Source organism: Papio anubis, chromosome 15, assembly GCF_008728515.1.
Source record: "Papio anubis isolate 15944 chromosome 15, Panubis1.0, whole genome shotgun sequence".
NCBI lineage: Eukaryota > Metazoa > Chordata > Mammalia > Primates > Cercopithecidae > Papio > Papio anubis.
Genome location: NC_044990.1, coordinates 1,388,284 through 1,414,969, shown reverse-complemented (window position 1 = coordinate 1,414,969; position 26,686 = coordinate 1,388,284). Strand labels below are relative to the sequence as shown.

At 43.3% G+C, this 26,686-nt stretch overlaps 1 protein-coding gene across 14 annotated transcripts in view; it reads right to left on the bottom strand.

The window, feature by feature from the left end:
* The window catches only part of ZDHHC20 (zinc finger DHHC-type palmitoyltransferase 20), a 93,957-nt gene extending 74,064 nt beyond the window's left edge, over window positions 1-19,893 (bottom strand). For 13 of the 14 annotated variants that reach the window (XM_017951125.2, XM_021929485.2, XM_017951123.3 and 10 more), the window contains exon 1: window positions 19,575-19,892. In XM_017951125.2, coding sequence (XP_017806614.1) covers window positions 19,575-19,692 — 118 coding nt within the window. In that variant the 5' untranslated portion in view covers window positions 19,693-19,892. Of the gene's footprint in view, window positions 1-19,574 lie in introns of all 14 variants that reach the window. The other variant, XM_003913663.4, reaches the window with a different exon arrangement.
* Between the last annotated feature and the right edge of the window lie 6,793 nt (window positions 19,894-26,686).

The window sequence follows — 26,686 nt, the reverse complement described above, 5'->3', positions numbered from 1 at the left end:
AAAGAAATACATTTCATAAGGCTATTGATGCCACAGTGATTCCTCTGATGGATCTAGGCAAAGTACATTGATCACCTTCTGGAAAGGATTCATCATTTCTAGATGCCATTAAGAACACTCATTTTTCATGGAAGGAGGTCAAAATATCAACATTAACAGGAGTATAGAAAAAGCTGATTCCAGTCCAAAATCATGGATGACACTGAACAGTTCAAGACTTCAGTGGAGGAAAGGACTGCAGATGTGGTGAAAACAGCAAGCGAAGCAGAATAAGAAACAGAGCCTGAAGATGTGATGGAATTGCTGCAACCTCCTGATAAAACTTGAACAGATGAGGAGTTGCTTTTTATGGAAGAGAAAACTTTTTTTTTGACATGGCATCTACACCTGGTGAAGATACTGTGAACACTGAGGAAATGACAAGAACGATTTAGAATATTACATAAACTTAGTTGATAAAGTATCAGCAGGGTTTGAGAGGACTGACTCCGATTTCTGAAAGAAGTTCTACCGTGAGTAAAATGCTATCAAACAGCATCACATGCTACAGAAAAATATTGTGAAAGGAGAGTCAACAGATGTGGCAAACTTTAATCTCGTCTTGTTTTAAGAAATTGTCACAGCTACCCCAGCCTTCAGCAGCAACCTCCCTGATCAGTCAGCAGCCATCATCATCGAGGCAAGACCTTTCACCAGCAAGAAGATCAAGACTTGCTGAAGCCTTAGGTGACTGCTAATTGCTAGCATTTTTGAGCAAAAATTATTTTTTTAAAGACATAATGCTATTGCACACTTAACAGACTACAGTACAGGGTGAACATAACTTTTATATGCAGTAGGAAACCAAAAACTTGTGTGATTTGCTTTATTTTGGTATTTCCTTTATTGTGGTATATGAAATCAAACCCGCAATTTTTCCACCAAGGCATGCCTGCCATTCTCTGAATCTAATCATGAGGAAAGATCAGATAAAGCTAAATTGAGGAACATTTACAAAATAAACCTTGGCCGAGTGCAGTGGCTCACACCTGTAATCCCAACACGTAAGGAGGCTAAGGCAAGAGGATCGCTTGAGCCCAGGAACTTGAGACCAGTTTGGGCAGCATAGTGGGACCCTGCTTTTACAAAAATTTCAAATATTAGCCAGGCATGGTGGCATATGCCTGTGGTCTCAGCTACTAAAGAGGCTGAGGCAGGAGGACTGCCTGAGCCCAGGAGGTCTAGGCTGCAGTGAGCTGCGATTACACTACCACACTCCAGCCTGCACTCTGCACTGCAACAGAGTGAGACCCTGTCTCAAAACAAAACAAAGTAAAACAAACCTGTACTCTTAAAAAATCATGATTATGAAACAAAGACTGAAGAACTCTTCCAAATATAAGGACACTAAAGAGACATGACATCTGCAACGTGTGATCCTACACTGAACTGTGGAGCAGAACAAGGAACTGAGTGGACAAATGAAGTCTGAATAGGCCTACAGATTAAAGAGTAGTATTTAATCAATACTAATCTATTGATTTTAACAAATCTCTGGTTATATAATATTCTAATTCCCAGGCGCAGTGGCTCACACCTGTAATACCAGCAATATGGGAGGCTGAGGCGGGTGGATCACCTGAGGTCACAAGTTCAAGACCAGCCTGGCCAACATGGCGAAACCCCATCTCTACTAAAAACACAAAAATTATCCAGGTGTGGTGGCACGCGCCTGTAATCCCAGCTACAAGACAGAGGCTGAGTCACGAGAATTGCTCAAAGCCAGGAGGCAGAGGTTTTAGTAAGCCAAGAATGCACTACAGCACTCCAGCCTGGGCGACAGAGTAAGACTGTTTCTCAGGAAAAAAAAAAGACAATGTTCTTGTTCTTAGGAAATAAAGCTAAACATAGGTAAAGGGGCATTAGCTCTACAACTTACTCTCATACATTTCAGAGAGAGAATGAAAGAATGAATGACAAAGCACATATGACAAATAGTAACACTTAGAAAATGTGGGTGAAGGTTATATGACAACTGTTTGTACTGTTTTTCACAAATCAAATTATTTTAAAATAAAAAGTTAAAAACATAAGATCCGCCGGACACACTGGCTCACACCTGTAATCCCAGCACTTTGGGAGGCCGAGGTGGGTGGATCACCTGAGGTCAGGAGTTTGAGACCAGCTTGGGCAACATGGTGAAACCCTGTCTCTGGTAAAAATACAAAAATTAGCCAGGTATGGGGGCACACGCCTGTAGTCCCAGCTACTCAGGAGGCTGAGGCAGGAGAATCACTTCAATCCAGGAGGCTGAGGTTGCAGTGAGCTGAGATCACGCCATTGCACTCCAGCCTCGGTGACAAGAGCAAAACTCTGTCTCAAAAACAAAAAGTGTGTGTGTGCGCACGTGTATATGACAAAAGAAAGATTTTATCCATTTGTAGTTTACACTAAAACACAGCATGAGGTATGGATGTGATTTTACTCTTACAAAATATGTATCCAGTTGTCCCATCTTTTCTTCTGTAATTTGATGTGCTATTTTTACAATATTCTAAATTTCTTTATTAGTCTATTTCTGGACATTATATACTGTTCCATTAGTCAACACGTCTGTCCATGCACCATATCACACAGTTTAAAAAAAAAAAAAAAAAGAGAGAGAGAGACTATTTTTTAGAGTAGTTTTAAGTTCACAGCAAAAGTGGGCAGAAAGTAGAAAGTTCTCATATACTTCCTGCTCCCCCAGTTTTAATTATAAGGCTTTCTGGTTTAAAATCTGGGGAATTTCCCCTCCTTATTGATCTTATTTTTCAGAGATTTCCTGGTTGCTTATTCTCTCTTATTTTTCCACAAGACCTCTGGTGTCAATTTGTCTAGCACCAGGGAAAAAAAAAAAAACAGTTTACTGGGATTAGAATTCATTTATACATTAATTGGGGGAGAACTGGCATCTTTGTAATGTTGAATTATTTTGTCTATGAACATAAAGTATGAAATGTCTTTTCATTTGTTCAAGTCACATTTTGGGTCTTTTAAGAATGTTTTCCTCTTCTGAGTTTGACATTTTTCTTGTTTTTTTCTAAGGTATTTTCTCTTTTTAATGTTACCGGATATGGACAGTTCTCTTCCACTGTATCTTCTCTTTTTTTTTTCTGAGACGGAGTCTCCCACTGTTGCCCAGGCTGGAGTGCAGTGGCGCCATCTCCACTCACTGCAAGCTCCGCCTCCTGAGTTCACGCCATTCTCTTGCCTCAGCCTCCCAAAGTAGCTGGGACTACAGGCGCCCGCCACCACGCCCAGCTAATTTTTTTTTTTTTTTTTTTTTGCATTTTTAGTAGAGACAGGGTTTCACTGTGTTAGCCAGGATGGTCTTGATCTCCTGACCTCGTGATCTGCCCACCTTAGTCTCCCAAAGTGCTGGGATTACAGGCATGAGCCACTGCGCCTGGCCCTCTTCCACTATATTTTCAAGCTAAATTATTGTATATATAAAAAGTATTGGGTTTTGTTTGCTATTTTATTCTGCCTTTTTTTTTTTTTTTTTTTTTTTTGAGATGGAGTCTCACTCTGTTGCCCAGGCTGGAGTGCAGTGGCGCAGTCTTCGCTCACTGCAACCTCCGCCTCCTGGGTTCAAGCAATTCTCCTGCCTCAGCCTCCCAAGTAGCTGGGACTACAGGCACGTGCCACCATGCCCGGCTAACTTATGTATTTGTAGTAGAGATGGGATTTCACCATGTTGGCCAGGCTGGTCTTGAACTCCTGACCTCGTGATCTGCCCACCTCGGCCTCCCAAAGTACTGGGATTACAGGCGTGAGCCACCGCGCCCAGCCCTTATTCTGCCATTTTACTCAGTTCTTTTTGTCTAGGTTTTCTGTTGTTATTCTCTTGCCTTTTCAACATACACCATCAGATACACTGCGCACAGAAATAGTTTTCCCTTTTCCAAAGTCTCACACTCCTGATTATTTTCTCTTGAATGAAAGTAGTAATTAATTCCGTCAATACAATGTTAGCAAGTAGTAGACATAATAGGCATCATTATTCCTGGTTTTATAGTGGAATTTTATCAGGCATTTTGTGTGTACATAAATTTTGTTTATGTTGTTTATGCTATGTACCCCTATTTTATTATCAATCAAGAATGGATGTGTTGGACTTTTCAAATACTTTTTTGGTATATATGGAAATGATTTTTCTTACAAGATGTATTAATATGGTGGATTATAATAATGAATCTTAGCCTATTTTGTATATCCATTATTTTTTCCTCCAATCCTTTTACCTTTCCCTTTATCTTGAGTACAGGTTCTTAGCTTTTTCCATTTCTATCCTTTATACCTTCACTGTATCTTCAGTCATATCTGTTCACCTTTGGGCATCTTGTAGTTTAATCTTCATTTCTGATATTGTCTTATTTTCCATTTATTTCCTGAGTTTGAACAGCTCTTATTTCAAATCTTCCTGCTCTTTGACTGTTTTCATTGAGTTTTAAAAACTTTTGACGTCGCCTGTAATCCCAGCACTTTGGGAGGCCAAGGCGGGTGGATCACTTGGGGTCAGGAGTTCAAGACCAGCCCGGCCAACATGGTGAAACCCTGTCTCTACTAAAAATACCAAAATTAGCTGGGTGTGGTGGCATGCGCTTGTAATCCCAGTTACTCAGGAGGCTGAGGCACAAGAACTGCTTGAACCTGGGAGGCGGAGGTTACAGTGAGCCAAGATCATACTACTGGACTCCAGCCTAGGCAACAGAGCAAGACTCCATCTCAAAAAAAAAAAAAAAAAAACTTTGGAGTTTCTTTTATTCAGCAGATATTTATTTATATTTAATTTATGTCTGGATGCTGAATTAGTTCTCTTCTTTGTTGCCTTTTAATGTATTTTCATCTACTGAAAAGCACTGATTCTCATTTTTTGAATCAGAGAAATCTACATGGATGTTGTTTTTTAATTATCGTTCATGCTGAGTTACGCTGATTTTCATGGACCATTCACAGCAAGAAACCCTCTGTGGCAAAAGGGCTTGCTTAATTTCTTATTTCTACCAGTGCCTTCTTCTGTTGCTTCAGTGAAGTACAGTTTATTTGCTAGATGGATAGTGCATTTCTTTATCCTCCATTGCTTTGATACTCTTGTTTCAGCTGTGTCCCTCCAGCTATTTCCTTCTTTCTTTACTATTAAACATTAATACTTCATGGGACACTTTCAACTTCCAAGGTGCTACCTTCTCCCCTAGAAGTGGTGGTTTTTTCCCTAAGGCTGTCATTTCAAGTCATAAACACTTTTCCAAGTGCCTTTTCTTTTGCATTCTCAGTTGCCGTGCTCTGATCTACCAGATTTCAAACCTGTTTTCAGTATTTCCCACTCGGGACAGGGTTCTCATCTTCTGAGGATGAACAAAGAGCCTGGTATCCTCTGCAGAGTCCCTGACTCTTAGTTCTGATACAGTCACCAGAGTTCATCTGGCTATTCTTAGATGACTATTTCCCCACTCACATATAAACTGCGGTTTAAAAAATTCTCTGTCCTAGTTATGCCATAGGCCCAGGTTATATAGTTGATTTTACTTGCCCTTACTAATCTGTACGGGTTTTAGAAGGATATGTGAAAAGGTCTGAATTGAGGAACTAAGTCAACTTCTCAAGTTATAAACTGAAGAAAAATATGTATCTCCTTTGTAGAATTACCGTAAAGATCAAAAGATATAGACAGACCACTTAATTACTTAGCGCATTAAATGCATGAATAGTAAGGATAATTATTACTATTTCCTGGGGTCCTTCAATATTGTTCAGAAGGATTTAAAATATTATCTGCCAACTCTCATTTTTCTAGAACTTCCATATATAGTTATAGATAACATCATCTTATAATTAGTCTGTGTTCTATAATTTTGGCTGCATGCAGTGGCTCACATCTGTAATTCCTGCACTTTGGGAGGCCAAGGCACGAGAACTACTTGAGGTCAGGAGTCAGCCTGGCCAACTTGGTGAGACCCCATCTCTACTAAAAATACAAAAATTAGCCAGGTGTGGTGGCAGGTGCCTGTAGTCCCAGCTACTTGGGAGGCTGAGGCAGGAGAATTGCTTGAACCTGGGAGGCAGGGGTTTCAGGGAGCTGAGATTATGCCACTTCACTCCAGCCTGGTGACAGAGTGAGACGCTGTCTCAAAACACATACACACACACACACACACACACTTACTTTACATATATGTTTTATATATATGGGAGAGGTTTTGTTTTATTTGCATTACATGCCCCAAACACAAGATTTGACTAGTTATAATATAATGAAAGGCCTGCAAATAGAGCTTATAAATTATTAAATATTTTTTTTTTTTTTTTTTTTTTTGAGACGGAGTCTCGCTCTGTAGCCCAGGCTGGAGTGCAGTGGCCGCATCTCAGCTCACTGCAAGCTCCGCCTCCCGGGTTCACGCCATTCTCCGGCCTCAGCCTCACCGTGTTAGCCAGGATGGTCTCGATCTCCTGACCTCGTGATCCACCCGTCTCGGCCTCCCAAAGTGCTGGGATTACAGGCTTGAGCCACCGCGCCCGGCCTGAGTCTTTGTTTTTAATCCATAAAACAATGCTAATAATCTCTCTCCAATAGAGTTAGAATTTAAAAAGACCTAACATAAGTGAAGCGCCTTAGACTACATGTCAGACACACAGTGGGCATACAGTAAATAATAACAGCTGTTATAATTAACATTTCCTCCTGACAATTCAAGAGAGTTTCCTCACCTGCCTAATGAACAGACTGCCTGAAATCCAGAGGCAACTTTAAGATGACCAATAATACTAATTATCAATAATTGCAAGTTGTCTCCTATATGAAAATATTCCAATTCTCCCTCTTCTACTAGCATGGGACCTGGCAGCTACACAATCAATTCACTCACTCAGCAAACATCTATTGAGAACATATTATACCAGACCCTACTTCAGGTTCTGGGAAGACAGCAGTGAATATACAACTCTGGAGAGAAACAAAAACAACGGTATGTCAAGTAATAACAGGCACTATGAGGGGGGAAAAATTCAGGGTGAGGAGACAGTAAAAGAGGAAGTGCTTCTTTTACAGAGGGTAGTCAGGAACGCCTCTCTGACAGGCGACTATCTGAACAGCCATCTAGATGAAGTGAGAGCTAGCCATGTGGAAATCTGGGAGGAGAGCATTCCAGGCAGAAGGAACAGGAAGCTCAAGGGTCCTCAGGTGGCCTGACAGATGAAAAGAAAGGTGGCCTGTGGCTGAAGCAGAATGAGCAAAGGAAGAAATTAGGTCAGAAGCAGTGGCAGGCCAGAGCATCTAGAGCCTTATGTATTTTCAACTTTGAATTTCATTTTAAGCAAAGTGGAAAGCCATCGGAGGGTGCTGAGCAGAGGAGTAATAATCATGACTTGTGTTTTTTTAGCAGATTCATTAGCTCTTTGGGGGATAAGGGAAAAATATGCTGGAAGGAGAAAATACGAAAGTCTATTAAGAGCCTGTGCATTGCATAAGGAAAAAATCAGTATAATCCCTCACCCAGCAACATACACTGTTAATATTTTGGTGTATTTGGTATTATTTCCTTCAGACGCTAAGGATATCCTCTTCATGCAATTAGTTTTAAAAGCTTCCCAGAAGACTTCACATTTAATAAGTTTGTGTTTGTTTTTATATGCTGTTCAATTAGTACGTCCATAAAAATTAACTCTTCCTATGATTCCAATGAGTGGTTCAAAGTTCACAATAGTCAGTAAAATGAAGCACTGGGAAAGCCAAAATAGAGATGTTTTAAAACCAAACCTTTTTTTTTAATTTTTAAAGACCTATGCATCTCTATTTAAGGGAATCTATTCTCCACAAAACTAGTCACCTTTATTTTTTATTATATCAGTTATTTAAGTGTAATGCCCATCTGTTCAAGTATATGTTCTACATAGCTAAGCAGTATCTAAATGTGTTGCTTATATGCTTACAGGAATAGTGTCAGGTATTAATCTTAAAATCTCACATGGTGATGATGTGGAGAGCTCCCTCCCTTAGACAACACACCCTCCCAAACTTCTGTCTATAGAAAATAGATTTCTTAAGTTAGAGATAAAGTTAGAGGAAGAGTGGAAAGGAAACTATGTCAGAGAAGTAATGAAGGAATGAGTCCATAATGCCTTAAAGGCCATGCTAAGGCTTTTAGATATCTTGCTGAACAAGAGAGGAAGCCAGTCAAGGTCCTGAAAATAGGAGTAACAAACTGATATTAATTTGAAAAAGATCATTCTGACTGCTTCCTGGAGAACATATGGAATAAAGGTGGGGGTGGAGTAGAGGAAGACAGGTTTACAAGGATACTACAACAATATAAGTGATAATGTGGCATTAACAAGCCACCCTAAAACTTAGTTACTTGAAACAACCACTGTTCATTATTTCCTGCAATTGTGTGGGTCAGTAGTTTGGGCTCTGATCAGCTGGAACGTTTTTCTACTAACAGCAGTCATCAGGCAGCTCGAATGGGGTGGGAGTCTAAAATGGTCTTGTTCACAAATTAGGGGTTTTGGCTTCTCTTGGCCGGGCCTCTACTCCACGTGGTCTCTCACTCAGCAGTCTAGTCTGGACTCCCTTACACAATGACCAGAATGTCCCGAAAGAGCTAAGGCAGAAGATGTATGCTGTCTTGAGGCCTGGGTTCCAGAAGTATTAGGTTCTGGAAAGACAGCAGTGAATATAAGACTCTGAAGAGAAACAAAAATAACTGTATGTCAAGTAATAACAGGTGCAATGAGGGGGAAAATGCAGGGTGAGGAAATAGTAAAAGAGGAAGTACTTACTTTACAGAGGGTACACTCTTTTACAGAGGGTGCACTCACACATCTACCACATTCTACTGGCCAAAGCAAGTACAAGGCCAGCCCGGATTCAATGGGTGGTAAACAGACTATTTCCTGATGGAAGATGGTACAAATTATTATTATTATTATTATTATTATTATTATTACTAGTTTTGAGACAGAGTCTCACTCTGTCGCCCAAGCTGGAGTGCAGTGACACGATCCCAGCTCACTGCAACCTCTGCCTCCCGGATTCAAGCGATTCTCCTGCCTCAGCTTCCTGAGTACCTGGGATACCAGTGTGTGCCACGACCCCCAGCTAATTTTTGTATTTTTAGTAGAGATGGGGTTTTGCCATGTTGGTGAAGCTGGTCTCGAACTCCTGACTGTCAGGCCTCTGAGCCCAAGCCAAGCCATCGCATCCCCTGTGACTTGCACGTATATGCCCAGATGGCTTGAAGCAACCGAAGAATCACAAAAGAACTGCAAATGCCCTGCCCCGCCTTAACTGATGACATTCCACCACAAAAGAAGTGAAAATGGCCGGTCCTTGCCTTAAGCGATGATATTATCTTGTGAAATTCCTTTTCCTGGCTCATCCTGGCTCAAAAACCTCCCCCACTGAGCACCTTGTGACCCCCGACCCCTGCCCGCCAGAGAACAACCCCCCTTTGACTGTAATTTTCCTTTACCCACCCAAATCCTATAAAACGGACCCACCCTTATCTCCCTTCCCTGACTCTCTTTTCGGACTCAGCCCGCCTGCACCCAGGTGAAATAAACAGCCATGTTGCTCACACAAAGCCTGTTTGGTGGTCTCTTCGCACGGACGTGCATGACACTGACCTCAGGTGATCTGCCCACCTCGGCCTCCCAAAGTGCTGGGATTACAGGCGTGAGCCACTGCACCCAGCTGGTGCAGATTATTATAGTCATGTTTTTCAATCTTTTACACTAAGCAGAGATCATGGTGTTTAAAGGAGTATAATAGTTGCAGTAGTAGTGGTTAGAAGCAGCTGGATTTTATACATTTAATGACAGGACATGCTGATTAACCAAATGTAGAATGACTTTTCAACCCAAGAAGTAGGATACAGCTGTCATTTACTGAGCTATTAGGCGCAGCAGGTTCAGGTGAGAAAAAAAAAAGAAAATCAAGAGTTTTGTCTACAATGCCTATTAGATCTCCAAGCAGAGATGTCAAGTAAACAGATTAGAGTTTGGAGTTCACATACTGCTACTTCTCTGCTGGCAGGTGGGAGTGGGCAGAGAAGCAGCCAGGCTTTTATTTGCATGACTAGGGCAGAGGTTCTTCTCAACAGTCTCACTTGATTTCCAGGTTGTCCACTATCTTTTTCTTCCACATTTCTTGTCTTTCAAGAAAGCAGGGAAGCCCCAAAGAAGGTTTAGTTTATGTGGGGAAATAAAACAGATCTTTTTTTTCATTTGAGTTTAGGAGGGTTTTTAAAAATATATATTTACAGAGCTCTTTCAGACCAGTTTGCTATGTGGTAACACAGAAAATAATACCAGGACAGATTAACTCACTAGTAGTCACGAGAAAAAAAAAACTTTTTCTTCAAAAATAATAAAAGTAAAAGAGAAGGCTAAGGTCACTGCAGAATTCAAATAAATAGGTCTTCTGGCCACTATCTTTCAAAGGCAAGTTATCTAGAAAATTACTACTCTCACATCTGAAAATAGATGTGAAAAGATAAAATTAATAAAAAGGTTTTTTTGTTTGTGTGTTTGTTTCGGAGACAGGGTCTCACTCTGTCACTCAGGCTGGAGGGCAGTGGTGTGATCATAGCTCACGGCAGCCTGGAACTCCTGGGCTCAAGTAATCCTCCTGCTTCAGCCTCCCAAGTAGCTGGGACTAGAGGTGGGTACCACCATGCCTGGCTAATTTTTTATTTTATTTTTGTAAAGGCTATTGCTATGTTGCCCAAACTGCCCTTGAATTCCTGGCTTCAAGCGATCCTCCTACTTGTGCTTCCCAAAGTACTGAAATTATAGGCATGAATCACCATGCCTGGCCAAAAGTTTTTTGTTTTTAATTCACATTTAACTTTTCCTATAAGTATGCCAACCATTGAGAATAAGATTTAGGGAAACACGTTTTTTTAAACCATGTCGGCATAATTTCAAAGAATCACTGTTTCATAACCCAAAACAAAGACTGTATGTAGGACCAATAAACCATTTCATGTAGCCTTTACCACTAAAGATTGTGAAATACATGTTTTGTAACTATAATTAGTATTATTATTCTAGATGTTTGTGTGTCCCAACATTCAAACATGATTCAAGTGAGTTTACAAGACTATGATTCAATTCAATTCAAGTTATATTAATTTAAAGTCTACTAACACTAGGCTCTAATGGATACAAGAACAAACAGGACCCAATTATACTATAAGTCTTGTAAGCAGGATTATTCAGGTACATAAAGAAATATAAGAAAGTGCATACTTTAAATTTATATTCTAATTCAATGTACAAATGATGTGGTGAGGCTTACTAGAAATATATTCCTAAATAAAACTGGGTATGTTTTAAAAACAGAAAAATACAAATTAGGATGTGAGGCTGAAGAGTAGGGGAGAAATACTGATACATAATACACAGATAAACCTCAAAAACGTTATGCTATGTAAAATACACCCGACAAAAAAGACCACTTATTGGCCAGGCGCAGTGGCTCATGCCCGTAACCCCAGCACTTTGGGATGCTGAGACGGGTGGGTCACCTGAGGTCAGAAGTTCAAGACTAGCCTGACCAACATGGTGAAATCTTATCTCTACCAAAAATATAAAAAAAATTAGCAGGGCATGGCGGCGCACACCTGTAGTCCCAACTACTTGAGAGGCTGAGGCAGGAGAATTCCTTGAACTCAGGAGGCGGAGGTTGCAGTGAGCCACGATCACACTACTGCATTCCACCCTGGGCAACAAGAGTGAAGTTCCATCTCAAAAAAAAAAAAAAAAAAAAAAAAGGGCCGGGCGCGGTGGCTCACGCCTGTAATCCCAGCACTTTGGGAGGCCGAGGTGGGCAGATCATGAGGTCAGGAGATCGAGACCATCCTGGCGAACACGGTGAAACCCCATCTCTACTAAAAATACCAAAAAAAAAAAAATTAGCCGGGCGTGGTGGCGGGCACCTGTAGTCCCAGCTTCTAGGGAGGCTGAGGCAGGAGAATGGCGTGAACCCAGGAGGCGGCAGAGCTTGCAGTGAGCGGAGATCACGCCACTGCACTCCAGCCTGGGCGACAGAGCGAGACTCTGTCTCAAAAAAAAAAAAAAAAAAAAACCAAGAACCAAAAAAACACTTATTGTGTGATTCCATTTATTTTTTTCCCTTTTAAAATTTTTCTTGGTTTTTATGCTAATCTTCTCTGTACCCTTCCAATTTTAGTACATGTATTGCAAGCATGTATTATTCCAGTTGTATGGGATATTCAGAAAAGGCATTTGGAGACAACATGGATTAGTGGTTGCCTTGGGCTGGGGGTGGGAAGAAGGATTAACTGTAAATGGGCATAAGGGATCTTAATGTGGTGATAGAAATGTTCTAAAAATGGATGGTTGTGATTACTGCAAAACTTGGCAAATTTACTAAAAATAACTGCATTGTACATCTTAAATTAGTGAATTTTATGATATGCAAACTATGTCTCGATAAAGTTGTCTTTAAAAACCAAAGGCAAAATTAAAACTTTTACAGACATACAAAAACTGAAATGATTCAGTCCAGCTGACCTGCACTACAATAAACGGTAAAAGAGGCCCTTTCAGGCAGAAGGAAATGACACTGGATGGATTTATAAAATGAAATGAAGAGAACTAGAAATGGTAACTATAGGAATAAATGTATATATTTGGGGTTTTTAAAAACTAAATCTTTAAAATCTATTAATATAATCAACCGTTTAAACACAGTAGCAATATAGTGTGAGGTTTACAACATATAAAATGCACAACAATAGCATACAGGCAGAGATGGAAGAGATAGAAGTATACTCTTATAAGGTATTATTATTATTATTATTTTTTTTTTTTTTGAGAGGGAGTCTCGCTCTGTTGCCCAGGCTGGAGTGCTGTGGCCGGATCTCAGCTCACTGCAAGCTCCGCCTCCCGGGTTCCCGCCATTCTCCTGTCTCAGCCTCCCGAGTAGCTGGGACTACAGGCGCCCGCCACCTCGCCCGGCTAGTTTTTTGTATTTTTTAGTAGAGACGGGGTTTCACCGTGTTAGCCAGGGTGGTCTCGATCTCCTGACCTCGTGATCCGCCCATCTCGGCCTCCCAAAGTGCTGGGATTACAGGCTTGAGCCACCGCGCCCGGCCTCTTATAAGGTATTATATATGAAACAGTACATAACTTGAAGGTGGACTATAACTCAAAGATGCATGTTATAAGCCCTAAAGCAATCAATAAAATAACAAAAAGAATTACTAGTAATAAGCCAATAAAGGAGACCATATCAATAATCACATTAAATGTAAATGGTCAAAACTCCCCATTAAAAGGCAGAGATTTGGCCGGGCGCGGTGGCTCAAGCCTGTAATCCTGGTGCTAATCTCTTTGGGAGGTCAGGCGTAGGATCAGCTGCCTGGGCACTACACTGTCCTGGCCACAGCAAAACCCCAGCCCCTGCCCAAAGTGCCAAGAAAGTTTCCCAGTCTGGTAGAAGGAGCTTTAGTCCGAAGTATTGGGATGGAGGCGGGAGAGGGGCTGAAGTGGAACCTGGGCGGGGACAGGAGCTGCTGAGGGCTTACGCTGAATTGTGAATTCCAGCTTAGTAGGCACAGCAGCATTCCCACCAAAGACTCTTCAAAGCTGGATTTAAAAAGACCCAAATATATGCTCTTTACGAGAATCACAATTTAAATATAAGACATATACACATTAAAAGTACAGAGAAAGATACACCATGCTAACAATAATCAAAAGAAAGATTAGTGCCCATGTTAATATCTGCCAAAGCAGATTTTAGAGCAAACAATATCACCGGGGATAGAAAAGTCATTTCGTAATGTTAAATGAGCCAATTGGTCAATAGGATATCACAATCCTAAATGTTTTATGCACCTAATTACAGAGATGCAAAATACATGAGGCAAAAACTGATAGAACTACAAGGAGAAATAAATCACAATTATAGTTATACCTCTCTTAATAACTGAGAGAACAAACAGAGAAGCAAGAACATAGAGGACTTGAACAACACTACCAACTTGCCTTATTTGACATTTATGGAGCATTATGACATAACAGAATACTCCACCCAGCAACAAAGAGCAGAATACATTGCTGAGTACAGACATATTTTTCATAAGCACACATGGAACACTACTCAGACAGACCACATTCTAGGCTCTAAAACAAGCCTGAATACATTTTAAAGGATTTAAGTCATACAAAGTATGTTCTCTAACCACAAGGAAATTTGAAATCAATAACAGAAAGATATCTGGAAAACCCCCAAATAAATGGAAACTAAATCCATGGGGTCAAAGATGAAATCAAAAGTGAAATTATTAAATAATTTGAATTTTGAAGGGTGGAAGCTGCAGTGAGCCAAGATCGCGCCATTGCACTCCAGCCTGGGCAAAGAGTAAAACTGTCTTAAAACAAAAGAAAAGGATCTGTTTGTTCTTTGGGAAAGGGTCTTGCTCTGTAACCCAGGCTCGAGTACAATGGCACAATCATGGCTCAATGCAGCCTTGAACTCCTGGGCTCATGGGATCCTCCCATCTCAGCCTCCTGAGTAGGTTGGACTTCAGACACAAGCCACCATGCCCATCTAATTTTTTGTATTTTTTGTAGAGACAGACTTCTTGCAGGCATGGTGGCTCACAACTGTAATCCCAGCACTTTGGGAGGCCAAGATGGGTGGATCGCTTGAGGTCAGGAGTTCAAGACCAGCCTGGCCAACATGGCAAAACCTCATCTCTACTAAAAACACAAAAATTAGCCGGGCGTGGTGGCACATGCCTATAATCCCAGCTACTCAAGAGGCTGAGGCAGGAGAATTGCTTGAACCCAGGAGGAGGAGGTTGCAGTGATCCAAGATCACCACACTGCACTCCAGTTTGGGCAACAAAATGAGACACCGTCTCAAAAAAAAAAAAAACAAAAAGAGAGACAGGGTTTCATCAAGCCTCCCAAAGTGCTGGTAGTACAGACGTGAGCCACTGTGCCCAGCCCAAGAAAATAATTTGAATTGAATGACAACGACAACACAACATACTAAAATTGATAGAATAAAACTAAAGCAATATTTGGAGGTAAATTTATAGGACTAACTAACTAAGAAAGGGCTCAAATCAATGACCTTGGTTTCCATATTAATCTAGAAAAAGAGCACATTAAACACAAAGCAAAAGAAAGGAAACAGTAAAGATCAGACAGGAAAACAACAAAACAGAAAAGAGAAAAATCAATGAAATAGAAAACGGGTTCTTTCAAGATCAATAAAATACTTCAGAATCAACTGTGTCAAGCTAGTGTGTACAATGACAGCGCTTAAGTTATTTATCTTAATCTGTCTCTAAATTTGAAGAAGTTATGCAGGAGACACAAGGAAGTATTTGGTACAGACTCAAAGGTTAGAGTCCGCTCCACAAATTTGTCTGAAAAAATATAAAAGGTATACCTGTCCTTGGACAAACAACATAGCTCTTTTGAACAATACTTTCCTCAGAAGTAAAGGGACTGAATGAGATTATCTTTAAAATCTCTTTAAGTTCTAAGATTCTCTACATGCAAAGAAGAGATACACATCTACTAACAGCTCAAGATGACCCGAACAACAAGATATTCTGATAAAACCTTGGGAACCAGAATTAGCACTTTCCTCAAAAATAACCATCTTGACCAAAGAGAAGAAGTTATTCAATCCACTCATACTTTAAATATCAACCCTGGGGAAAAAAAATCATAGAATTTCTGTCTAATTTAAAATCAAGGACCAATATTACTAATTACTTAATCTTTGCTTCTCAGCTTATCACTCCTGTGAGATGGCCATCTTACATGCATTACCCTCTTCCTCAATTTTGTCCTCAGTATTACTTCTGGTGAAGGGGGGGGGGTTGTGTGTCTAATTACAAAATTAGGAAGTTACAGAAGGTGAGATGCAATGAGGGCCTCTTGGTAATCAACAATTTGTTCAACTTACAGCCTACTGTGGGCCAGGTATTTTTATTGTCTGAGATATTTAGGAATCTTCTGCCACCGCCTTTTAGAAGAAAAGTACTTTATATAAATATACTATATACAGGACTGAAATCTGCCCTGAGTGTCCAGATCTGGACACCAAATAGATTAGTCATTCATTGTATAGTGGTTAACAGCATGGGCTTTGGAGCCAAAACGCTTGAATTCCAATTCTTACCATACTACTTACTGGCTCTATAACCGTAGACAAATTAACCTTATGGGAATCATTATTAAGATTAAATGAATACATACATGTAAAGATATAATTATGATCTTCTCCTCCTAGTTTGATAGAGAATACCAGAATCTAAGAACATCCTGTAGGCCCAGTGCAGTGGCTCATGCCTGTAATCCCAGCACTTGGGGAGGCCAAGGCGGGTGGATTGCCTGAGGTCAGAAGTTCAAGACCAGCCTGACCAACATGGTGAAACCCCGCCTCTACCAAAAATACAAAAATAATTAGCTGGGCGTGGTGGTCGGCGCCTGTAATCACAGCTACTTGGGAGGCTGAGGCAGGAGAATTGCTTGAACCTGGGAGGCGGAGGTTGCAGTGAGCCAAGATCCCACGCACCATTGCACTCCAGCCTGGGCAACAAGAGTGAAACTCCGACTAAAAAAAATATATATAAATAAAAAGAACATCCTATAAAAATTAGTAAAACAGCACTTTTAATTAAAACTCACACTTCCCTCCATTTAAGTCCTCCTATAAATATATCTATACATATTTCAGTGGGAGGGTCAGTACTTACGAAAACAAATACATACAAGTAGTTTAAAGGATAGTTTTAATATGAGTAAATACACTTTTTTTTTTTTGAGACGGAGTCTTGCTCTGTCGCCCAGGCTGGAGTGCAGTGGCGCGATCTCGGCTCACTGCAAGCTCCGCCTCCCGGGTTCACGCCATTCTCCTGCCTCAGCCTCCCGAGTAGCTGGGACTACAGGCGCCCGCCACTGCGCCCGGCTAATTTTTTCTATTTTTAGTAGAGACGGGGTTTCACCATGGTCTCCATCTCCTGACCTTGTGATCCACCCGCCTCGGCCTCCCAAAGTGCTGGGATTACAGGCGTGAGCCACCGCGCCCGCCCGAGTAAATACACTTTTATGCTCAACTGTTTTATACTCCAGTGACACTGCAGACCTCCCAAATTCTCTCTAGTTAAAATCAGATAACTCAGAACTTAATACAGCCTCTACATAAGACCTTTCACCACCAAATATTTGAAGATTCTGCCAAGCATCAGGCCATAGTTGTAGAATGTTTTAACTTAATGAACCTGTAGGGTATAATCTCTCCAGTATGGGTCTCAAGCCTAACTAAGTGATCTCCAAAAATATGCCGACCCCTTTATCCCCCCACACCATTATGGCCCAAACAATTACAGTTCCATTGACCCTCATAGCTCACTCAAGTTATATGAAAGAACAGAAAGATGTGGGTCACATTCCAATATCAACAATTGTGTGACCTAACCAAAAGGACCTATTCCTCAGAGTCTCACTTCCTCCACCTGTAGAGATACCTGTGCTCTCACATACTGAAAGAATTAAAGGAGAGGGTGAATGAAATGTTCTCTCTATCCCACTAGCACATGGCATTTCTCAATTCATGTTCATTTCTCTTTCTTTATTTGAAGCAGGTGAAAGAAATCAGAAGCAATTTAAGACTTTCCACAGCACTGCTTGATCTCATTTTTTAATATTTTTGACAAAAACCATCTACAGGTTAAGCTGTGGAATCTCAACATAAAAGCACATTTTTAGTGCTCCTTCAGCTTTACTTCAAAACCACTATGGGAATTAAAATAGAGTAGGAAAAATCTTCTGACGGAATAGGAATGATATAACTTTTGGAATAAATGCTCACTTCACAGTAAATAAGAAGATTAAAGGAGGTATCATCATAAGTTGATGAGAATCCTATGATCACTATCACTTTCTGGAAGCAGCTCCCAGAAATATTTAAATCTAGTAATTTTAATAGACTCAAACATCATTTTTAGTAAACATTCTGGTATCCAAAAGGATGAGACTAAATAATGATATTGAAAAGATTAATATTATTTGGAAATGCATTCCACAACTAATTTATTCTGGGCCTACCTGCACGGATAGTCGTCTCAAAATTAAGCGTTCTATAGGTACAAAGTAATTTTAAGAGTGGATGTTTTAATTTTAAAACTTACCCTTAAATTTTCTGAACCAAAGCATTCTCTTCCATGTATAGAACTAAGGCTTTAACCAAATACTTAGTTGAAAGCTGTACAAATCCAAATATAATTGAAGTCTTGATTCTGCCACTTTCAAGAGTGGGTGGTACAAATTCTTCTCATTCATAACATTAGTTTCTAGCTCATGTGGTTCTTTATTCAAAGAATACTATTAACAGTCCTTCATAAAATGGTAGATTCAGTCTAAGGACTAAGAGTAGATCATTCTGGAATAACAAGGGATTACGTTTACAAACACCACTTACCATTTGGTCCTAGGTTTTCATAAAAAATTGATATAGGCAGCGGATGTACACAGAACAACCTAGGTGAGGCTGGTTTAAGTGTAAAATATCCACATACTCAAAGTCTGAGAACAATTGACTTAAGACAAAACAATCTTGGAGAAATTGCCCAATATCACAAATATAGCAGTCACCCCTAAACGGTGTTTTGATTAATGACAACCAATTTCCTTCAATCTTACAGGCAACCAATTCAAGCCAGTAGGTTAAATCCTTGAAGTATACTGCAATGCTACTCCTTTTTTCCAGGGAATCAGGTGAGAATTTTGTGCTAAGAACTAATCACGGAAATGGAAGTAACGAAAACAAGACGCCAAAATATGAATATAAGAAATATAAGCCTCCTTAATAATCAGTCAAGAAAAAGATAATCAGGTTACGTCTCCTCCCACCCATTCTTTCTGTCTTCATCTTTTGCAAAAGTCGGGTGGATTCAGAGTAGAAATAAATGAACTTTACAATGAGTCAAGTACCACCAAAAAATCAAAAGCGGGAGCTCACTCGTCCTCCAGGTCTGACCCGCCTCCAGCCCGAGGCCACCAAAAGACACACCTCCCTTCCCCCAACCCGCCGCAGCCGGCTCTACAGGTAACAGGCGTTTCTTCTCGCGCTGTTTGAACAAAAACAATCCAGGAGGAACACGTTTGGTTTTTTTAAAAAATGAACAAAAGCCAAAAAGGCCACAAACACAACCTACACCTTCTAAGAAGCTGGACTACCCCCGTTCTGCACGTTCCTCCCCAGGAGGATGTGGACCTCCCGGGTCGGCGGGAACCAGGAAGCTCTGGGGCCTCCCTGGGCCAGACCCGCACCCGGGAAGCCGCCGCGAGGCTTCAGGAGCCCCAGGTCGCCCGAAGGCCGCGCCGCAGGCTCGAACAAAGGGCGGGTGCAGCGGCCTCGGCGCTTCCGAGCGCGGTCGGGGCCGGACGCCCGGCGTGCGGCGCCGGCTCCACAGAGGCGGCGGGCGCGGGGCTCCGAGGCCTGTCTCGCGCCCGAGCCGCGGCCCGCGCCCGCCGCAGCCCCCGGAGACGGTACTCACACACGCAGAGCTCCACCACGTACGCGTAGTAGGACCAGACGACCACGAAGGTGATGAAGAGCACCGGCACCCAGCCCACCACGCGCTGGCAGCAGCGCCACAGCGTCCAGGGCGCCATGTTCCGCGGGCGGCTGCCGAGCCCCGCGTCCCACCGTTCTGGGGAGCGCGGGAGCCCCGGCGGCGGCGGCGGCGGCGACTCGGGCGCTCCGGGCGGCTCCTGGTCCAGCTCCCCTGCCTCCGAGGCAGGGCTTGTGGGAGCAGAAGTCCGAGGCGCCGCCGGGACTCCTCCCGTCCCGGCGCCCGGCCAGGTCCCGCCCCCACCCCACATCCCGTGGCCCCCCTCCCCCAGCGTCCGTCCCCGCCCGCCTGCCCGCCCGCCCGCCGCGGGCCGCGGGCCGCCCCCGGTCTCCGCGCTGTTGGGGGCGGGGCTTCCGCGGCCGGGGAGGCCGGGAGGGGGCGGGGCCGCGGCTCGGGACCGCCCATGGGGCGTGGCGGGGCTGGATGTGGACAGGCTGGGCGGACGCGGGAGGTCGGGGCAGGAGGGGAGAAAAACACGCCCTTGATGGATGAGAGGGACAGGGGATGGTCTTCGTGGATCGAGACGCGTTGGGGGAGGGAGACTATGGAAATGATTTCATAGCTGATTTGTGGATCTTGGGCCTCTGTCTACACAACTTGCTCCACTGGGGTTCCTGGGACATTGAGTAGTTGAGGCACCGTTTCAAACATGACAAAGCCATTCCCCACTCAGTGTGCGAAGAATGCACGTTGTCAGAAGGCTCCTCCTGTGATTTTTATGTCCATCTTGGCGGAACCCCTCCGTTTCTTGAAGATGGAATGGTAGATATCTGTAATTTCGGGTGGAAGCCGTGTAGGGTCCATCAGTTTGATTCGTAACCCAAATTTAAGATTGAGTAGCAAGAAGGAAAGAGCATGTAAATGGCCCTCTCCTTGTCCCGCAAACGACTACGGAAATTTAAAGAATTTATTTACCACTTGAGATTGCTAAGCAATGACGATAATCATATAGAACCCAGAAACATCACTGTGAAGACTTCATAATGCAAGGTCAGACGCATTAGAAGGGATTCCAGACCGCAGTCTTAATACCAGTTCCTGCTACTAGCATTCAGTTTTGGTTAGAATGAGTTTTTGTGTTTGTTTTTTGAAACAGGGTCTTCTCGCCCTGTCGCCCAAGCTGGAGTGCAGTGGCGCGATCTGGGCTCACTGAAGCCTCGACCTCCTGGCTAAAGCAGTCCTCCTGCTTCAGCCTCCAGAGTAGCCGGGACTACAGGCCCACCACCATGCCCAGCTAATGTTCGTATTTTGTGTAAAAACTAGGTTTCGCCCTGTTGCCATGCTGGCCCTGAACTCCAAGGCTCAAGGAGTCCCAACCCCCCTCCACCTCCACCTCCCAAAGTAGTGCTGAGATTACAGGTGTGAGCCCCCACACCCGGCCTACACTGAGCTTTCAATTAGCTACTGCTGGCCGGGCGCGGTGGCTCACGCCTGTAATCCCAGCTCTCAGGGAGGCAGAGGTGGGAGGATAGATTGAGCCCAGGAGTTCGAGACCTGCCTGGGTAATATAGCAAGACCCCATTCTCCACAAAAAGGAAAAAAAAAAAAAAAGACAAAAAAAAATTAGCTACTGCTCGCTAAAGTCTGCATGAAGAAGACTTCTCCCTTTGCAGTGTCAGAGAAATGTAGTAAAAGCGAGTAATTATTTAATCACTGCACACTGCTGCTTGAGTAATAAAGCATGTATAAAAGATTCTGTTATCCCCGATTTTGTGCCTTAAAAGTCCTGTCAGTTAGTGGCCTAGTCGACAGTAGGTTCAGGGCATTCAAGTGGTTCAGGTTCAACTAGTTTGCCAGAGAGGCTGCTTGGGAGGGTTAGACCTCAACATACAATTCGAATGGACATGGAAGAATATAAAGCCCTTTCTCCTCTGTCATCTCTACCTACCAAAATCACGCTGCTAGAGCTCAGCACAAAGCCATGTCCTTTACAAGCCCCAGGGCTGTTAGAAATGATCTTTCATGACATTTTGTTTATAACCCAGCTATAAAACTGTCACATTCATTTTCTAGGGTGACTATAACAGAGTACCACAAAACAGGGGAATAATAGAAATTTGTTGTCTCACAGTTTAGGAGGGTAGGTGTCCCAAATCAAAGTGTTGGCAAGGATATTGGATATGGTTTGGATGTGTGTTCCTTCCAAATCCCATGTTGAAATGTGATCCCAATGTTGGAGGTGGGACCTGGAGGAAGGTACTGGATCATGAGGGTGGATCCCTCATGAATGGTTTAGTGCCATCCCCTTGGATAAGGGGTTGCTTCTCTAGTAGTTCATAAGAGATCTGGTTGTTTAAAAGAGCCTGATCCTTCCCCCACTCTCTCTCTTGCCCCCTCTCTTGCCATGTGACACGCTCGCTCCCCTTTCCCTTCTGCCATGATTGGAAATTTCTTGAGGCCTCACCGGAAGCATATGCTGTCCCCATACTTTCTGTACAGCCTGGAGAGCTGTGGGCCAATTAATCTGCTTTTCTTTTTTTTTTTTTTTTTTTTTTTTTTTGAGACGGAGTCTCGCGCTGTGTCACCCAGGCTGGAGTGCAGTGGCGCGATCTTGGCTCACTGCAAGCTCCGCCTCCCAGGTTCACGCCATTCTCCTGCCTCAGCCTCCGAGTAGCTGGGACTACAGGCGCCCGCCACCACGCCCGGCTAGTTTTTTGTATTTTTAGTAGAGACGGGGTTTCACCATGTTAGCCAGGATGGTCTCGATCTCCTGACCTCGTGATCCACCCGCCTCGGCCTCCCAAAGTGCTGGGATTACAGGCTTGAGCCACCGCGCCCGGCCTAATCTGCTTTTCTTTATAAATTACCCAGTCTCAGGTATTCCTTTATATCAGTGTAAGAACAGCCCAACACAGCCATGCGCCCTCTGAAACTCGTAGGGGAGAATTCTTCTTTGCTTCTTCTTAGCCTTTGGTAGTGGCCATTAGTCATGGCCTCCCTTGGCCTGCAGTGGCAGTGGCATCACCCCAATATCTACTGCTATCCTCAGGTGGAATTCTCCTTTCCTGTCTCTCCCCTTATATTGGGTTAAAGGCCTACCCTACTCTAGTATTGCCTCATCCTAACTAATTACATCTACAACAAGCCCACTTCCAAATAAGGCCACATTCCTTTTTTTTTTTTTTTGAGACGGAGTCTCGCTCTGCCGCCCAGGCTGGAGTGCAGTGGCCGGATCTCAGCTCACTGCAAGCTCCGCCTCCCGGGTTCACGCCATTCTCCTGCCTCAGCCTCCCGAGTAGCTGGGACTACAGGCGCCCGCCACCTCGCCCGACTAGTTTTTTGTATTTTTTAGTAGAGAGGGGGTTTCACCACGTTGGCCAGGATGGTCTCGATCTCCTGACCTCGTGATCCACCCATCTCGGCCTCCCAAAGTGCTGGGATTACAGGCTTGAGCCACCGCGCCCGGCCAGTATTTTGTTTTAGTAGAGATGGGGTTTCGCCATGTTGACCAGGCTGGTCTCGAACTCTTGGAGTCAAGTGATTTGCCTGCCTCGACCTCCCAAATTGCTGGGATTACAGGCCTAAGCTACCTCGCTCAGCCAGTAGTTTTGATACTCATTGAAATGTGTGATCTTGCCTACTACCTTGTAAGGTTCTGGAAGGTAGAAAGTATTTCTTGCACACCCATAGTGACTTGCAGTAGGAAATATTTAGTAAGAAATTGTTGAAAGAGTATTTGAAGTTTTCTATTATTACCCAGTTACTCCATGAATTAATGTTCTTTTGCTTGTGAGCAATTGGAACCAGTGTCTTAAACCCCTTCCTTCCATTTCCATGTTGGGCTTGTGATTTCACTCCATCTTTGCTACTGGTTTTGACAACAGGGAATCATTTAAAGACTTTAGGCAGTGTAGTGATGTGAGCAGAATTACATTTTGTAACAGTCGCTCTGAATGTGGTAGGAAGAACGGATTGGAGGGAGGAAAGTCTAGAGGCAAGGAGACCAGTTGGGAGGCTGTCGCAGTCATAGAGGCAAGAGATGATGGTGGCCTGACCTTGATTTGTGGCATGATAAGAAAGCTACTTAGGGCTGGGCATGATGGCTCACGCCTGTGGTCCCAGCACTTTGGGAGGCCACAGTGGGCAGATCACCAGGTCAGGAATTTGAGACCAGCCTGTCCAACATGGTAAAACCTCATCTCTACTAAAAAAAGAAAGAAAGAAAGAAAGAAAAAAGAAAGCTACTTAGGACTTCAGAGCAGCTTTGATGTACCCACTCTACTCCAAAACATAGCAATGGTAGATAGAAAATAAAAGACAAAGTCAGCCTCAAACCCTCATCCCCCACCTCTATCCCTCTCCATTCTCTAACAAAGGAGAATTGTGCTGACTGATCTCTAGGATAATGGCTTTTCCTGGAGACTGGAGGACACCATGCAACTCCCTAACCAACCAAGTTGCCAACTAGCCTGGGGACTAGATCTGTGGTTTCCCCGTTATAACCACCATCCAGGAACCTCAAAATACCATTTGAAGTTCTAGTTCCGGACTGAGAGCTGGGGAAGAATGAGGGCAAGTAGAGGCAGCTATGAAACGATTAGACAGGGTTTATGGAAACCATGTACATGTAAATGTGGAAGAGTGAAGAAGAAAATACAAACAATTCACTAGTTCAAAATTAAACCACAATTTCAAAACACATGAAGAGATCTAATACTGAAAAAGGATGCAAATAAAAATCAACAATCAGAACTAGAGTTCACTCAAAATAAAATTAATTATATGAAGAAGGCTGATGAAGACTTTTAAAAACAGTATTCGGCATGCATGTACAAAGAGGTAAATGAAGGAATAACTTCCATCTGAAGTGCACAAAATTTTGAAACAAAATAGCAGACAAAAATGGGAAAAGAACAGGTAGATTTGGCTGGGCGCAGTGGCTCATGCCTATAATCCCAGCACTTTGGGAGGCTGAGGTGGGTGGATCACGAGGTCAGGAGTTCAAGACTAGCCTGGCCAAGATGGTGAAACCCCGTCTCTACTAAAAATACAAGAATTAGCCGGGCATGGTGGCGGGCACCTGTCATCCCAGCTACTCAGGAGGCTGAGGCAAGAGAATTGCTTGAACCTGGGAGGCAGAGGTTGCAGTGAGCTGAGATTGCACCACTGCACTCCAGCCTGGGCGACAGAGCGGGACTCTAAGAAAACAAACAAAAAACAACAGGTAGATTTGAAAAATAATAATTACAAGTCTTTGAAATAAGAAAATATTGCTGTCAAATTTAAAACTTAATAGACAGAATAAAATTCCAATCTGGACATTGTGGAAGAGGGATTTGGCACACAAGGTCCTGGGTCTTGCTTCCTGCTGCAGTGGGCTAAATCTTACTGTGCTGCCCTTTGAATATGTCAAGCCATCCAAGTGGCAGAGGGGTGGGCTGGAATATATGAAAAAACATAGGCTGGGCACGGTGGTTCACACCTGTAGTCCCAGCATTTTGGGAGGCTGAGGCGGGTGGGTCACCTGAGGTCAGGAGTTCAAGACCAGCCTGGCCGACATGGCAAAACCCCATCTCTACTAAAAATACAAAAAATTAGCTGGGCGCCTGTAATCCCAGCTACTTGGGAGGCTGAGGCAGGAGAATTGCTTGAACCCAGGGGTGGAGGTTGCAGTGAGCCGAGATCGCGCCACTGCACTCTAGTCTGGGCGACAGAGTGAGACTCTGTCTCAAAAAATAAAAACAGAAAACCATAAAACCATGTTTTTGTCTTTCTGCTGATGGGGTTCAGGACATGTTACCCCAATATATGGCACCTTGGCATTTGAGGGAACAGCCAAAACAAGAAGGTCTCTCTAACCCATCCTTCCCTCCTAAAGTAGGCCATAGAAGAATTCTCTGAAGTAGGACCTCATTAGGGAGGTCCCCTTCCTATACCTGGAAGTATATCCTTCAAGACACAGAGATGCCAGCAACCTGAACCAAACTGGCCTTGCTAATTCCCCCCTATTTTATTGCTATTTGTCCTCCAATCATACTTCTATATGACTGTCCATAAAAAACACAATTTGTCCTATTTTTTAGGTCTTCATTTCTGAAAGCTCCTGTGTCACATAAAACTAAAATAAATGTGTATGTTTTTCTCTTGCTAATCTGTCTTTTATGACCGGTGCCTCAGCTATGAAATGTGCACTGGGTGAGAAATCTTTTCTCCCCTATGCTACCAACTATCAAAATATTCTTTGAGAACTTCAGAAGGGCCACGGCTTGCTTTAGGAGCAAGTGAGTTCGGGAAAATTGCAAGTCCACACTAGTGATGCTCTGGGGAGGGAGAGAAGGAAAAGGAGCAGGTTTAGGGTGGGATGAGGAAGAAGGGACGTGGAACCGATTCAGGAAGCAGAGGCATTACCTGTGGCTGGAAACCCAGTTTGCTCACTCCTTTAACCTTCCTCCGTGTGTGTCCTGCCCTCAACTCTCACCTGGATTAGCTCACAGCCTCCCCTCTGCTGCCCCGACACACCACTGCCCTCCTCCAGCCTTCTGTAAACACTTTTTCATTCCTGTGCTCGCCCAGAAACAAACCTGTTCTGATAACCTTCTTTGTGCCAAGCACTCGGGAACACGGAGAGAAAACGTTTGCTCTTGTGCAGCTTTGGCTCTTTCTTTGTTTTCCATTTGCCTGTAGTCCACAGAGTGAGCCTTTAGAAAATTAAATCTGCTTCGTACACTCGAATGGCCGAATGACGAGGCATTAACGAAGGCTTTGCAGGCCCTGCAGCTCAGCTGCCTTCCTGCCCCACCTCATCTCCATAGCCCTTCCTTCTAGACGGCCTGCCCCGAGGCTGTGTTTCTCTGTGAACCTCAGCACATGTTTGCACAGGTCATGCTGTTCCATCCGGGAGCTCTGCCCGCAAAATTTTGGCCCCTTCCTCCTCACCCCAGATTCCCCACCCCCTCAGACCTGGCTTCCTGCTAAGGGATAAGAAATAAAAATACGCCCCCTGCAACCTGACTGACCAGACTCCCCTCTTGGCCAAGAGGACCCCACAGAAACCTTAAAAACAGTACCTCGCCATGATGGGATGGTAGGGTCAC